This window comes from Piliocolobus tephrosceles, chromosome 1 (assembly GCF_002776525.5).
Source record: "Piliocolobus tephrosceles isolate RC106 chromosome 1, ASM277652v3, whole genome shotgun sequence".
NCBI classification, from domain to species: domain Eukaryota; kingdom Metazoa; phylum Chordata; class Mammalia; order Primates; family Cercopithecidae; genus Piliocolobus; species Piliocolobus tephrosceles.
The window spans coordinates 2638418-2652865 of NC_045434.1; the positions used below are offsets into that span (position 1 = coordinate 2638418).

General features: G+C 39.8%; 1 protein-coding gene across 1 annotated transcript in view; it reads left to right on the forward strand.

Annotated features, from left to right (window-relative positions):
• Nucleotides 1-14448, forward strand: part of SMYD3 (SET and MYND domain containing 3) — a 758954-nt gene that overhangs the window by 593394 nt on the left and 151112 nt on the right. Inside the window, exon 7 of the mRNA XM_026455096.1 lies at nt 445-555. Within this exon, the coding sequence (XP_026310881.1) occupies nt 445-555 (111 nt within the window). The remainder of the gene's footprint in view (nt 1-444; nt 556-14448) is intronic.

The following is a 14448-nucleotide window of genomic DNA, read 5'->3' on the forward strand; positions in this document are numbered from 1 at the left end:
ATAGAATTGGTTAGAATTTAAGAGCAATCTGGCTGTGTCATCTGCCACCCTTTTGGTTGCCAGGATTAATTTGGCTTCTCTGATTGCTAATGGTTATAGAATTTATTAGCAAACCTTAGTAATACCAAACATACAGCAGCTTTTGATATTTTACTGTAGTGAAAAAAAAAAGTAAGATACAAAGGTGGGTAGAGATCATAAGCCCCATTCTTTAAATATATGATCCATATGTACTTACCACATAACAAAGACTGAAGGGACGTAGATTAAAAATTTACATGGGATTATTTGGGTAGAGAAACTATGAGTGGTACCTTCTCTCTTACATTTCTGGTTTATAGTAAAAACAAGTTTTACTCCAGTAATTAGCAATAATAATAGCCATTTGTTAAAGAAATGAGCACAGCAGATGTGTCAACGCTTCCCTCTCTCTGGCCTGCACAGCTCACCATCTGCTACCTGGATATGCTGATGACCAGCGAGGAGCGCCGGAAGCAGCTGAGGGACCAGTACTGCTTTGAATGTGACTGTTTCCGTTGCCAAACCCAGGACAAGGTATGTAGTATGGAACCAGATTGAAACACCTCCATGGCAAAATCTCAATGATCTTCAGAGAACTCCGCCTTGGTTTCATAAACCCAAAAGTAATGACCCTCAGTACGTGGTAGGAAACAGATACATAAGGTAACTCATCAAACTGCATATATTTTGTTTCCTGGAACTTTTGTCACCCACCAAGCTGAGATTTAACCAAAGGCAAGGATCTATGGAATTTAGAGTCAAGTGGGAATGTAGGCATTAAACATGTAATTAAAAGGATGGTGAAGGACAGAGTGCTAGTAGAACATATGTAGTAAGCAGGTTGAATTACGTTATGATTGACAAGTTATTGCTCAGTAAACAACATATACCAAGTTTTACCTATTTTATTCCTTTAAAAATATTTTTTTAAAATACAATGAGGTTTGTTGAGGTACAATTTACATGCAAAAAATTTACCCTACTTAGTGAGACAGTTCTATGATTCCAACAAATGCAGTCATGAAACTGCCATCAAAATCAAGATACAGAATGGTTTCATTTCCCAACAAAGGGTCCTCATGTCCCTTTATAGTCAACCCTACCACCCCTACCCCAGCCCCTGCTAACCACTGATGTTTTTTATCCCTATAGTTTTTTCCTTTTGTTTTTAGTTGACACATAATACTTGCACGTATTTGTGGGATACAGAGTGATAATTGTGTGTATACTATGTGTAGTATCGTATCAGGGTAATTAGCATGTCACCTCATATATTTATCATTTCTTTGTGTTGTGAACATTCAAAATCTTCTTTTAGCATTTTGAGAATAGACAATAAATTAAAGTGAACCATATCTCCCCTGCAGTGCTACAGATGAGCAGATTCGTTCTTCCTAAGTTTGTGTTCATTAACCAACCTCTCCCCACCTTCTTAGCCTCTAGTACCCACAATTCTGCTCTCTACTTCCATGAGATCAATTTATTTTGTTCCCACATATGAGTGAGAACATGGAGCATTTTATCTTTCTGCTCCTGACTCATTTTGCTTAACATAGCGTCCTCTAGGCCCATCCATGTTGCCATGAATGACAGAATGTCATTCTTTTCCATGGCTGAATAATATTCCATTGTGTATATATGCCACATTTTCTTTATCCATTTTTTCATTGATGGACACATAGGCTGATTTCCTATATTGGTTTTTGTGAATAGCGCTGCTATAGTAAACATGGGGCTGCAGGTATCCCTTTGATGTATTGATTTTCTATCCTTTGGATAACTACCCAGTACTGTAATGACTAGATTGTATGGTAGTTCTATTTTTAGTTTTTTGAGAACCCCTCATGCTGTTTTCCATAATGGCTGTACTATTAGGTGGGTGCAAAAGTAATTGCAGTTTTTGCCATTAAAAGTAACGGCAGTGGCCTCATTGTAGAGGCTTTTCACTTCCTCGGTTAAATTTATTCCTAGGTGTCTTTTTTTGGGAGTGGGTAGCTATTACTTTTAATGGCAAAAGCCACAATTATTTTTGCACCAGCCTGGTATGAGAGTACGTTTTCTCCACATCCTTGCCAGCATTTGGTAATTTTTTTTTTCCTGTCTTTTTAGTAATAGTCATTCTAATTGGGGTGAGATGACACCTCATTTTGGTTTTGATTTGCATTTTCCTGATGGTTGGTGATAAGCATTTTTATTGGCCTTTTGTATATGTGTTAGATACATGTCTATTTAGATCCTTTGCCCTCTTTTGAATTGGAATATTTGTGATATTTTTGCTGTTGAGTTCCTTGTATATTCTGGATATTAGTTCCTTTTTGAATGCAAAATTTGCAAATATTTTCTGCCATTTTACAGGTTGTGTCTTCACTCTGTTGAGTGTTTCCTCTGCTCTGCAGAAGCATTTTGGTTTAATGCAGTCTCATTTGTCTATTTTTGTTTTTGTTGCCGGTGCTTTTGTGGTCTTGGTCGTAAAATCTTTGCCTAGACCAATGTCCGCTATGTTTTCTTTTAGTATTATAGTTTCCAGCCTCACAGTAGTTAATTAATTTTGGTTGATTTTTCTGTGTGGTGACAGATAAGGGTTTAGTTTCATTCTTCTGCACGTGGATATCCACTTTTCTGATGACAAATAATTGAAGAGGTGTCCTTTCTCCACTGTATGTTCTTGGTGCCTTTGTTGACAATCAGTTGCCTATAAATACGTGGATTTAATGGTGGGTTTTCTATTCTGTTCCACTGGTCTGTGTGTCTGTTTTTAGACCAATTCCATGTTTTTTCTGTTAGTATAACCTTGTAGGATATTTTGAAGTTAGGTAGTGTGATGCCTCCAGCTTTGTTCTTTTTGCTCAGTATTGCCTTGGCTGTTTGGGGTCTTTTTTGTTTTCATATTAATTTTGGAATCATTTGCTCTATTTCTTGAAGAATATCATTGATATTTTAATAGGGATTGCATTGAATCTGTAGATTGCTTTGGATAGTATCATCATTTAGCAATGTTGATTCTTCCAATTAATGAGCATGGTATGCCTTTCCATTTGTCTTCTCTTCAGTTTCTTTTATCAATGTTTTATAGTTCTCATTGCAGAAGCCTTTCACCTCCTTGGTTAAATTTATTCCTAGGTGTCTTTTTTTGGGGGGTTGGGTAGCTATTGTAAATGGGATTACTTTCTTGATTTCTGTTTCAGGTAGTTCATTATTGGTGTACAGAAACACTGCTGATTTTTGCATGTTGATTTTGTGTCTTGCAGCTTTACTGAATATTATATCAGTTCTAAGAGTATTTTGGTGGAGTCTTTTAGTTTCTCCATATATAAGGTCATGTTGTCTGCAAAGGGAGGACAATGCGATTTCTTCCAAGTTAAATGCCCTTTATTGCTTTTTAAACATTTTTATTGATATACGATAGTTGTACATATTTGTGTGGCATATGTGATTTTGATACCAGCATACAATGTGTAATGATCAAATCTGGGTAACTGGGAGATCCATCTCCTCAAAACTTTATGTTGGGAACATTCTAAATTTTCTCTTCTAGCTATTTTGAAATGTACAGTAAACTATTGTTAACTATAGTTGCCCTATTGTGCAGCTGAATACTAGATCTTACTCCTTCTATTGAGCTGTAATCTCTTATGCATTAGCCAACCCCTTTTCATCCCACTACCTACTACTCTTTCCAGCCTCAAAACCACTATTGTATTCACTATCTATGAAATCAACTTATTTTTAGTTCCCATGTATGAGTGAGAACATGAGATATGTCTTTGTGTGCCTGGCATATTTCACATAATGTAATGTCTTTCAGTTCCATCCATGTTGCTGCAAATGACAGGATTTTATTACTTTTTATAGAGGAAAAATACTCAGTTGTGGGTATATATATATATATATAATATATTGAATTTTTTTTTTACTTATTGATGGACACTTAGGTTGATCCATGCCTTGGCTATTTTGAATAGCGCAGCAATAAACGTGGGAGTGCAGATATCTCTTTGATATTCTGATTTCCTTTCTTTTGGATCTATATCCAGCGTTGGGATTGTTTGGTTATATGGTAGTTGCGTTTTTAGTTTCTTGAGGAACCTCCTTACTGTTCTCCATAGTGTTTGTACTAATTTACATTCCACCAACAATGTGTGAGCCTTCCCCTTTCTCCACATCCTTGCCAGCATTTATTTTCTTACTTTTTCAGAGTAGCCATTTTAACTGGGCAGATGATCTCATTGTGGTTTTAATTTGCATTTCCCTGACCATTAATGTTGTTGAACTTTTTTTTATATATCTGTTGGCCATTTGTATGAATTCATCAGACTTTTGCCTGTTCTTAATTGGGTTGTTTCCTGCTATTGAGTTTGAGTTCCTATATATTGTGGTTATTAATCTCTTGCCTAATGAATACTTTGCAAATTTTTTTCAATTCTGTAGGTTGTTTCTTCATTGATTATTTTGTGTGCTGTGCAGAAGCTTTCTAGCTTGATATAATCTCATGTTTCTATATTTGCTTTGGTTGCCTGTGCTTTTGAGGTCTTGCTCAATAAATAGTTGCCCAGCGCAATGTCCTAAAGTGTTTCCCCAATGTTTTCTTACAGTAGTTTCATGGTTTTAGGTCTTATATTCAAATATTTAAACTGTTTTGATATAACTTTTGTATATGGGGAGAGGTAGGCGTCTAGTTTCATTCTTTTGCATATGGGCTATCCAGATTTTCCTTTCTCAATGTGTGTTCTTGGTGACTTTCTTGAAACTCCATTAACTAAATGTGTGGATTGGATTCTATGTTCTTTCACGTGTTCCATTGGTCTACGTGTCCATTTTTATGCTAGTACCATGTTTGTTTTGGTTATTGTAATTTTATAGAACATTTTGAAGTCAGATAATATGATGCCTCCAGCTTTGTTCCTTTTGTTCAGGATTGCTTTTGTTGTTCCATATGAATTTCAGGATTGCCTTTTTCTTTTCATGTGCAGAATGTCATCAATATATTGATATGGATTACATTGAAAATGTAGATTGCTTTGGATAGTACAGTCATTTTAACAGTATTCTTCCAATCCTCATGGGCTATCTTTCCAGTTTATTATGTTATCTTCACTTTCTTTTATCAGTACTGTATAGTTTTTATTGTAGCTATCTCACTTTTATTAAGTTTAGTCCTAGGTGTTTATGCTATTTTATTGTAGCTGTTGCAAATGGGATTGCTTTATTTATTTTCAGATGTTTGCTGTTGGTGTATAGAAGTGCTACTGATTTTTGTCTGTTGATTTTGTATCTTGTGACTTGACTGAATTTATCAGTTTGTTTTTGTTGGAGTCTTTTGGTTGTTCTAGATGTAAGATTATGTTGTCTGTGAACTTGAATTCATCCTTTCTAATTTGAATGCCCTTTAATGTTTTCCCTTGTCTAATTGCTCTGGCTAGGAATTCCAGTACTGTGTTGAGTAAGAGTGGTGAAAGCAGACATCCTTGTCTTGTTCCACATGGTAAAGGAGGGGCTTTCAGTTTTTCCCAATTCAGTGTGATGCTAGCTTGGGGTTTGTCATATGTGGCCCTTAGTTTCTGAAATGTGTTTCCCTCGTACCCAGTTGGTTAAGATTTCTTATCATGAAGGCACATTGAATTTTATTGAAAGATTTTTTCAGCATCTATTGAAATGATCATATGGTTTTGTCATTGGTTCTGTGAATGTATCACCTTTATTGATCTACATATGTTCAACCATCCTTCCATCCCTGAGATGCATCCCACTTGATTATGATGAATGAGCTTTTTAATGTTGAATTTGGTTTGCCAATATTTTGTTGAAAAAAAAAGTGCATCTATGCTCATCAGTGATATTGGCCTTTAGTCTTTTGTTGTTGTGGCTTTGTCTAGTTTTAGTATCAGGGTAATGCTGGCTTTATATAATGAGTTTGGAAGTATTTCCTCCTCCTAAGTTTTTTTGGAACAGTGTGAGTAGAATTGGTATTCATTCTTTTTTAAATGTTTGGGTAGAATTTGGCAGTGAAGCCATCAGGTCCTAGGCTTTTCTTTGATGGGTGACTTTATTACTGTTTCTATCTCATTACTTGCTATTGTTCTGTTCATGTTTTCTATTTTCTTCATGGTTTAATCTTGGTAGTTTGTGTATGACTGGGAATATCCATTTCTTCTAGGTTTTCCAATTCATTGGCATACAGTTGTTCCTAACAGTCTCTAATCATGCTTTGAATTTCTGGAGGATCTGGTATAATGTCCCCTTTTTCTTCTCTGATTTTACTTATGTGAGTCTTCTCTCTTTCTTGGTTAGTCTAGCAAGTTCTTTATTAATTTTGTTTCTTTTCAAAAAACCAACTTTGTGTTTCATGGATCTTTTGTATTGTTCTTTAATCTCTATTTTGTTTAGATCTGTTTGGATCTTTATTTCTTACCTTCTACTAATTTTGATTTTGGTTTATTCTTGTTTTTCTAGTTCCTTGAGATACATTGTTAGACTTTTTAATTTGAAATCTTCATACCTCTTTTATGTAGGTGTTTATTGCTATAAACTTCCATCTTAACACTACTTTTGCTGTAACCCATACATTTTGATATGTTGTATTTCCATTTTCATTTGTTTGAAGAAAGTTTTTGATCATCTTCTTAATTTCTTCATTGACCCAGTAGTCATTCAGCAGCGTGTTTACTTTTCATGTATTTGTACAGCCAAAGTTTCTTTTATTGACTTCTAGTTTTATTTCTGTTGCGGGAAGTCAGGGACCCCAAACAGAGGGACCTGCTGAAGCCGCAGCAGAAGAACATAAATTGTGAAGATTTCATGGACAGTTATTACTTCCCCAAATTAATACTTTTATAATTTCTTACACCTGTCTTTACTGCAGTTTCTGAACATAAATTGTGAAGATTTCATGGACACTTATCACTTCCCCGATTAATACCCTTGCCTGTCTTTAATCTCTTAATCCTGTCATCTTTGTAACCTGAGGAGGATAAATGTCGCCTCAGGACCCTGTGATGATTGTGTTAACTATACAGATTGTAGAGCATGTGTGTTTGAACAATATGAGACCTGGACACCTTGAAAAAAGAACAGGATAACAGCAATGATCGGGGAACAAGGGAGATAACCTTAAACTCTGACTGCCAGTGAGCCAGACAGAACAGAGCCATATTTCTCTTCTCTCAAAAGCAAATAGGAGAAATATCACTGAATTGTTTTTCTCAGCAAGGAACATCCCTGAGAAAGAGAATGGCCCCTGAGGGTAGGCCTCTGAAATGGCCACTTTAGGGGTGGCTGTCTTTTACGGTCGAAGCTGAAGGGGTGAAATAAGCCCCAGTCTCCAGTAGTGCTCCCAGGCTTATTAGGACAAGGAAATTCCTGCCTAATAAATTTTGGTAAGACCAGTTGTCTGCTCTCAAACCCTGTCTCCTGATAAGATGTTATCAATGACAATGTGTGTACAAAACTTCATTAGTAATTTTAATTTCATCCTGTCCTGTGATCCTGTGCCTTCACCCTGCCTCCATTTGCTTTGTGATATTTTATTACCTTGTGAAGCATGTGATCTCTGTGACCCACACCCTATTTGTATACTCCCTCCCCTTTTGAAAATCACTAATAAAAACTTGTTGGTTTTATGGCTCAGAGAGCATCACAGAACCTGCCGATATGTGAGGTCTCCCCTGGACACACAGCTTTAACATTTCTCTCTGTTGTACTCTTTCCCTTTATTTCTCAGACCAACCAATGCTTAGGGAAATAGAAAAGAACCCACATTGAATATCAGAGGTGGGGTTTCCCCCAATAATATCATTGTAGTCTGAAAAGATACCTGATATGATTTCAATTTCTAAAAATTTGTTGAGCCTTGTTTAGAGGACTAATGTATCATTTATCTTGGAGAATGTTCCATTTACTGATGAGATGAAAGTGTATTCTACAGCTGTTGGATATATGTTTTGTAAACATCTGCTAGGTTCTTTTGTTTTGTGGTGCAGATTAAGTGTGATATTTTTCTGTAGATTTTCTGTCTAGATGATCTGTCCAGTGCTGAAGTCCCCAACTATTACTGTACTGGGGTCTCTCTGTTTAGCCCTAATAATATTTGCCTTGTATATCTGGATGCTCCAGTTTGGGTGCATATGTTTACAATGGTTATATCCTCTTGCTGAATTGATATTTTTATCACTATATAAAGACCTTTTTTGTCTTTCTGTTTTTTGACTTAATGTCTATTTTGTGTGATACACTACAGCTACTCCTGCTCAGCTTTGGCTTCTGTTTGCATGGAGTATTGTTTTTCATCCTTCACTTCTTTTTTGAGATGGAGTCTCACTCTGTCACCATGCTGGAGTGGAGTAGCACAATCTTAGCTCACCACAACCTCCGACTCCCTGGGTCAAGGGATTCTCTGACCTCAGCTTCCTGAGTAGCTGGGACTACGGGCATGTGCCACCATGCCCAGCTAATTGTTATATTTTTAGTAGAGACAGGGTTTCACCATATTGACCAGGATGGTCTCGATCTCCTGACTTCATGATCTGCCCGCCTTGGCCTCCCTAAGTGCTGGGATTACAGGCGTGAGCCACCATGCCTTGCCATCCCTTCACTTTTAATCTGTCTTTACAGTTGAAGTGAGATTTTTTGCAGGCAGCATATAGCTGGATTCTTCTTGTTGTTGTTGTTCCTACCCATCCAGTCAATCTTGTAATTGGGGGAATTTAAACCATTTACTTTTATGGTTATTTATATGAGAGGACTTATTCCTGCCATTTTAAAAATTGTTTTCTGTTTTGTAAATCCTTTGTTCTCCTCTTCCTCTTGTATTGTTGGCCTTTACAGTTTGGTAGTTTTCTGTAGTGATAACATTTGATTCCCTTCTTTTTCCCATTTGTGTATCTGTCCTATCAGTGAGTTCTCTACTTTTGTGTTTTCATGATGGCAAATATTGTCCTTTTGTTGCCGGATATAGGACTCTCCTAAGAATTGTTTTTAGAGCTTGTCTGGTGGTGATGAATTCCTTTGGTTTTGGCAGTTATTTCATTAAATAGGTTTTCTCTGACTTTAAATTCTTTTACTTAAAAAAATTTGGTGGGTATCTAGTAGGGGCATGTATTTATGGGGTAGATGAGATGTTTTGATACAGGGATGCAATGTGAAATAAGCATGTTGAGGAAAATATGGTATCCATCCCCTCAAGCATTTATCCTTTGAGTTACAAACAATCCGATTACATTTTTAAAGTTAAATTAAAAGATACAGCTAGGTTATCATTGACTATAGTCACCCTATTGTGCTCTCAAATAGTAGGCCTTACCCCTTCTTCCTATTTCTGTTGTGCGCATTCACTGTCCCCACCTCCCCTGTAAACCACCTACTATTCCCAGCCTCTGGGAAGCCGCCTCCTGCTCTCTCTGTCCATGAGTTCAATTGGTTTGATTTTTAGATACCACAAACAAGTAAGAGCATATGTTTGTCTTTCTGTGACTGGTATCTCACTTAATGTAATAACCTTCATTTCCATCCATGTTGTTACAAATGGCTGGATCTCATTTTTTTCTGGCTGTGTAGTACTCCATTGTGTATATGTACCACATTTTCTTTATCCATTCATCTGTTGGTGGACGTTTAGTTTGCTTCCAAATCTTAGCTATTGTGAACAGTGCTGCAACAAACATAGGAGTGCAGATACCTCTTCGATAAACTGATTTCCTTTGTTTTGGGTATATACCCAGCGGTAGGATTGCTGGATCCTATGGTAGTTCTATTTTTAGTTTACTGAGGAACCTCCAAACTGTTCTCCATAGTGGTTGTATTAATTTACATTCCCATCAACAGTGTACAAGGGTTCCCTTTTCTTCACATCCTCACCAGCTTTTGTTATTGCTTGTCTTTGTTATTATTAGCCATTTTAACTTGGGTAAGATGATACCTCATTATGGTTTTGATTTGCATTTCTCTGACAGTGATGTTAAACACCTTTTCATATGTCTGTATGCCATTTGTATGTCGTCTATTGAGTAATGTCTATTCAAATCTTTTGTCCATCTTTTGACCAGTTTATTAGATTTGTTTTTTCTGTAGATTTGTTTGAGCTCTTTATATATTCTGGTGATTAACCCTTTGTCAGATGGGTAGCTTGCAAATATTCTCTCCCATTCCATCGGTTGTCTCTTCACTTTGCTGATTGTGTCCTCTGCTATGCAGAAGCTTCTTAACTTGATGTGATGCCATTTGTCCATGTTTTCTTTGGTTGCCTGTGTTTATAGGGTATTGCTCAAAATATCTTTGCCCAGACCAGTGTCCTGGAGATTTTCCTTAATATTTTCTTGTAGTAGTTTTAGAGTTTGAGGTCTTAGATTTAAGTCTTTAATCCATTTGATTTTATTTTTGTATATGGCGAGAGATAGTGGTGTAGTTTCATTCTTTTGCACATGGCCACCCAGTTTTCCCAGCACCATTTATTGAAGAGACCGTCTTTTCTATGTTCTTGGCAGTTTTATCAAAAATGAGTTCACTATAGGTGCGTAGATTTGTTTCTGGGTTTTCTAGTCCGTTCCATTGTTCTATGTTTCTGCTTTTATGCAGACCTGAAGCCAGCACAGTGCTGAGTCTTGCCCAAGACCTACTGTAGCCACTCCCTGGCTACTGACTGTGTATGCTCAAGGGTCTGGGGCTCTACAATCAGCAGGTGGCAAAGCCAGCAAGGCCTATGTCCTTCCCTTCAGGGCCATGAGGTCGCCCAGGCCCTAGGTGGGTCCAGAAGTGCTGTCTGGGAATCAGGGACTAGCGTCAAAAACCTTAGAAGTCTACCTGGTCTTCTTTTATATTACGACTGAGCTGGCACTAAAACTGTAAGACTCACTCTTTCTCACTCTTCCCTCCTTTTGCCAAAGGCACAGGAGCCTCACCCCGTAGCCACCTTTACTCCTGGCCACATGGAGTCTTGCCAGACTACCACCAACATTCCCTTAAGCCAAGGTCTCGTAAGTCAGCTTGTGGTGAACGCTGCAGGGATTTGGGACTCTCTCTTCAGGGAAGAGGGACTCCCCTGTGGCCCAAGGCAGGCCCAGAAATGCTAAGACTCAAGTCTTGGAATCAGAGGGACCCCAGGAACCCACTCTTGGGGTTCTTGGTACCTAAGATGTTGGTACCTGAGTCCCTTTTACTTTTCTGTCTGCTTTTCTCAAACAGAAGGAGTTTTGCCCTGCAGCTACCACAGCCGGTTATGTGCTGAGTCTCACCTGAAGCCAGCAAGTCCCGGAGACTCACCCAAGGCCCTCGATGTAATACTGGGTGTCACTGCTGGTTATTCAGGGCCCAAGGGCTCTGCGGTTGGCAGGTGATGAATGCTGGCGGGACTGGGTCCTTTCCTTCAAGGCAGCGGCTTCCCTTCCGGCCCAGGGTATGTCTACAAATGTCATCTGGGAGCTACGGCCTGAAATGGGGGCCTCATCCCTCTGCTGTGCCCTATCCTGCTGTGGCTGAGCTGGTATCCAAGAGGCAGGACAAAGTCCTCCCCACTGTTCCCCGTCCTCTCCTCCAGCAGAAGGAAGGGGTCTCTCTTGGAGCCAGGTGCTGGGCACCCTGGGGCTAGGGGAGCGGTGATGCCAGCACTCTCTGGGCTGCCCCAGCTGGTGCCTCAGTATGTCACATGTCCCCTAAGTCCACTGTCTCTGGGCCTAGTTCAGCTGTAGGACTTGCCTACGAGTTGCAGTCGTTGTGGCCTAGACTGCCTTTCAAGTTTACTTAGAGACCAAGAGCACTTTGGCCCTCGGTGGTGAGGTTTGCGGGCACTCAGGTTCGGAGCTCTGGGATTGGAGATTCCCCCTGGCCAGGGCTGGTTTAAATGCTCCCTCTGTAGGCAACATCAGATGAGTTTGGTTGGATTTTCCTTTCTCCTCTAACAGGACAGGACTGAGTTCAATGCCTCACAGTTGCTGTATTCTTCCTCAGATGAGTCTGTTTTCACACTGCTGTTAAGATGTTACCTGAGACTGGGTAATCTACAAAGAAAAGAGTTTTAATTCACTCACAGTTCCACATGCTTGGGAGGCTTCAGGAAACCGATAATCATAGTGAAGAGGAAAAGGCATGTCTTACATGGTTGCAGATGAGAGAGAAAATGAAGAGGAGAGAGGGAAGAGCCCCTTATAAAACCATCAAATCTCATGAGAGCTCACTCGCTGTCACGAGAACAGCCCCCATGATCCAGTCGCTTCCCACCAGGTTCTTCCCTTGACCTGTGAGGATCATGGGGATTACAACTGAAGATGTAATTCCCGTAATCCCCACGTGACCTGGATGTGAGACATGGAGTCAATATTTGCAGGCTGATGATGTGGTAGAAAAGAAAAACCCATATTCTGGGGAGAAATTCAGGCTATAGAAATTTGCACAAGTAACAAGGAGCCTGAGGTTAATCACCAAGACGATGGGTAAAATGTCTCTAGAGGATCTCAGAGACTTTCACAGCAGCCCCTCCCATCAGGCCCAGAGGCCTAGGAGGAAAAAAAATGGTTTTATGGGCAGGGTCCAGGGCCCCCCCTGCAGTGTGCAGACTTGGGGCCCTGCATCCCAACTGCTCCAGCTGTGACTAAAAGAGGTCAAGGTACAGCTCAGGCTGTTATTTCAGGGGATGTCAGTCCCAATTACAATTTGAGATTTGGGTAAGGACACAGAGCCAAACTCTATCGTCCCTTCCCTAGCACCCAGAAAGACTCTTATCACCACGCACCACTGCTGGGGGTCAGGGAGAGGTGGCACTGGTGATTCAGGACAGTTTGTTCTCTCTCTTCAGTGCTCCTTTTCGCAGTATGAAGTGAAAACCCAGTTCTGTGAATGCTCATCTGACGTTTGGTTCTCATAAAGGGGTTTTTCTGTGTGGATAGTTGTTAACTTGGTGTCCTTGTCAGGATGGGGGCAATCGGTGGAGCTTTCTGTTCCAGCATCTTGCTCCACCTCTGTTTTCTCTGACTTTTAAAATTTCTTCTCCTGTTGGAAATTTCAATATTTGAATACTTTTTACTTTATGATGTCCCATATGTCACTTAGGCTTTCTTCATCCTTTCTTGTTATATTTTCACCTTTTTTGGACTGACTGTGTTATTTCAAAAGATCTGCCTTCAACTCAGAAATTCCTTCTTCATGATCTAGCCTATTGTTGAAGCTTCTCAATTATATTTTTTAATTTTGTTCATTGAATTCTTCAGTTCTAGGATTTCTCTATTGCTTCTTTTTATGATATCTCTTTGTTGAATTTATTCAGATCATTAACTGCTTTTCTGAGTTTTTCATATTGTCTATCTGTTCTCTTGTATATCACTGAGTTTCCTTGAGATCATTATTTCACATTTCTTTTCAAGCATATCATAGATTTCCTTTTCTTTGATATCTTTTACTGAAGAATTATTGTGTTCCTTTGTAGGTGTCATGTTTTCTTTTTCACATTTCTTGTGTCCTTACATCTGTATATCTGGTATCATAATTGCTGCTTCTAAGTTTTTGGATTGTCTTTCATAGAGAATGACTTTTTCATGTAGACATATTTACGGTATTTGTTGGGTAGAGTTTCTTTCGCTCTGATTCTGGGTGGGCACAGTAGTGTGGTCTCCATATTTCTTTATCCATAATCAGTGTCAGCAGTGATCACAAGTTCCTTAGTGGCTTAGGCTGTGGTTGTTAGTGGAGGCTTAGGCAACCTTTGCTGGGGATGGAGACACCAGGTGTGCTGGTTCTTGGGCCCCTAGGTGGCACGTGTGGGTACTGGTGTACTGGTGATGGTGGCAGTGGGCCAGGCATTCTGGTCCTTAAGTGTCTAAATGACATGAGACTATCAACGGGCATTGTAATGGTGCATGTCGCACAACTGGAGATGGGCTGACCCATTCCTGTCCTCGATTTCCTTGATGCCATGTGCAGGCACGTGCAGGCTTAGCCTATCTTCCAGCCCCTCAATAGTGTACAGATGGGACCTCCGGACATTGTGCCCCAGAGAGCTGGTTCTCAGGTCCCCTGAAGGCATGCACAGGTGTGTGGTGGCCTTGTCCTTGGAAGAGGTGGCATCACTGTAGGTGGCAGTGACCCCAGGCAGGCAGTTCCCATGCTTTGAGAAATATGTGCTTCAGCTCCATTGGTCTTGGGGGCAGCCTCCTGGTGCACTGGTTCCCCAGGGTATAGGACACAATGTGGGTTAGAGTACTGGACACCTGACCATACTACTTGGTCCAGCTGGCCTCATGATACTGCAGCCCTCTGAGTGGATGTGGGGGAATATCAGTGGCATTCCAGGGATGTGGAATGGAGGGGCTTCTGGGGTCCAGGGCAGGATGTAGTCTGGTGGTTGCTGGGCTCAAAATGGTACCATGTCACAGCACCTATGGGTCCTGAGGGGTGACTAGAATGCAGCATGAATGCCCTCAGGAACAATTCCACGATGGACTCCAGTCA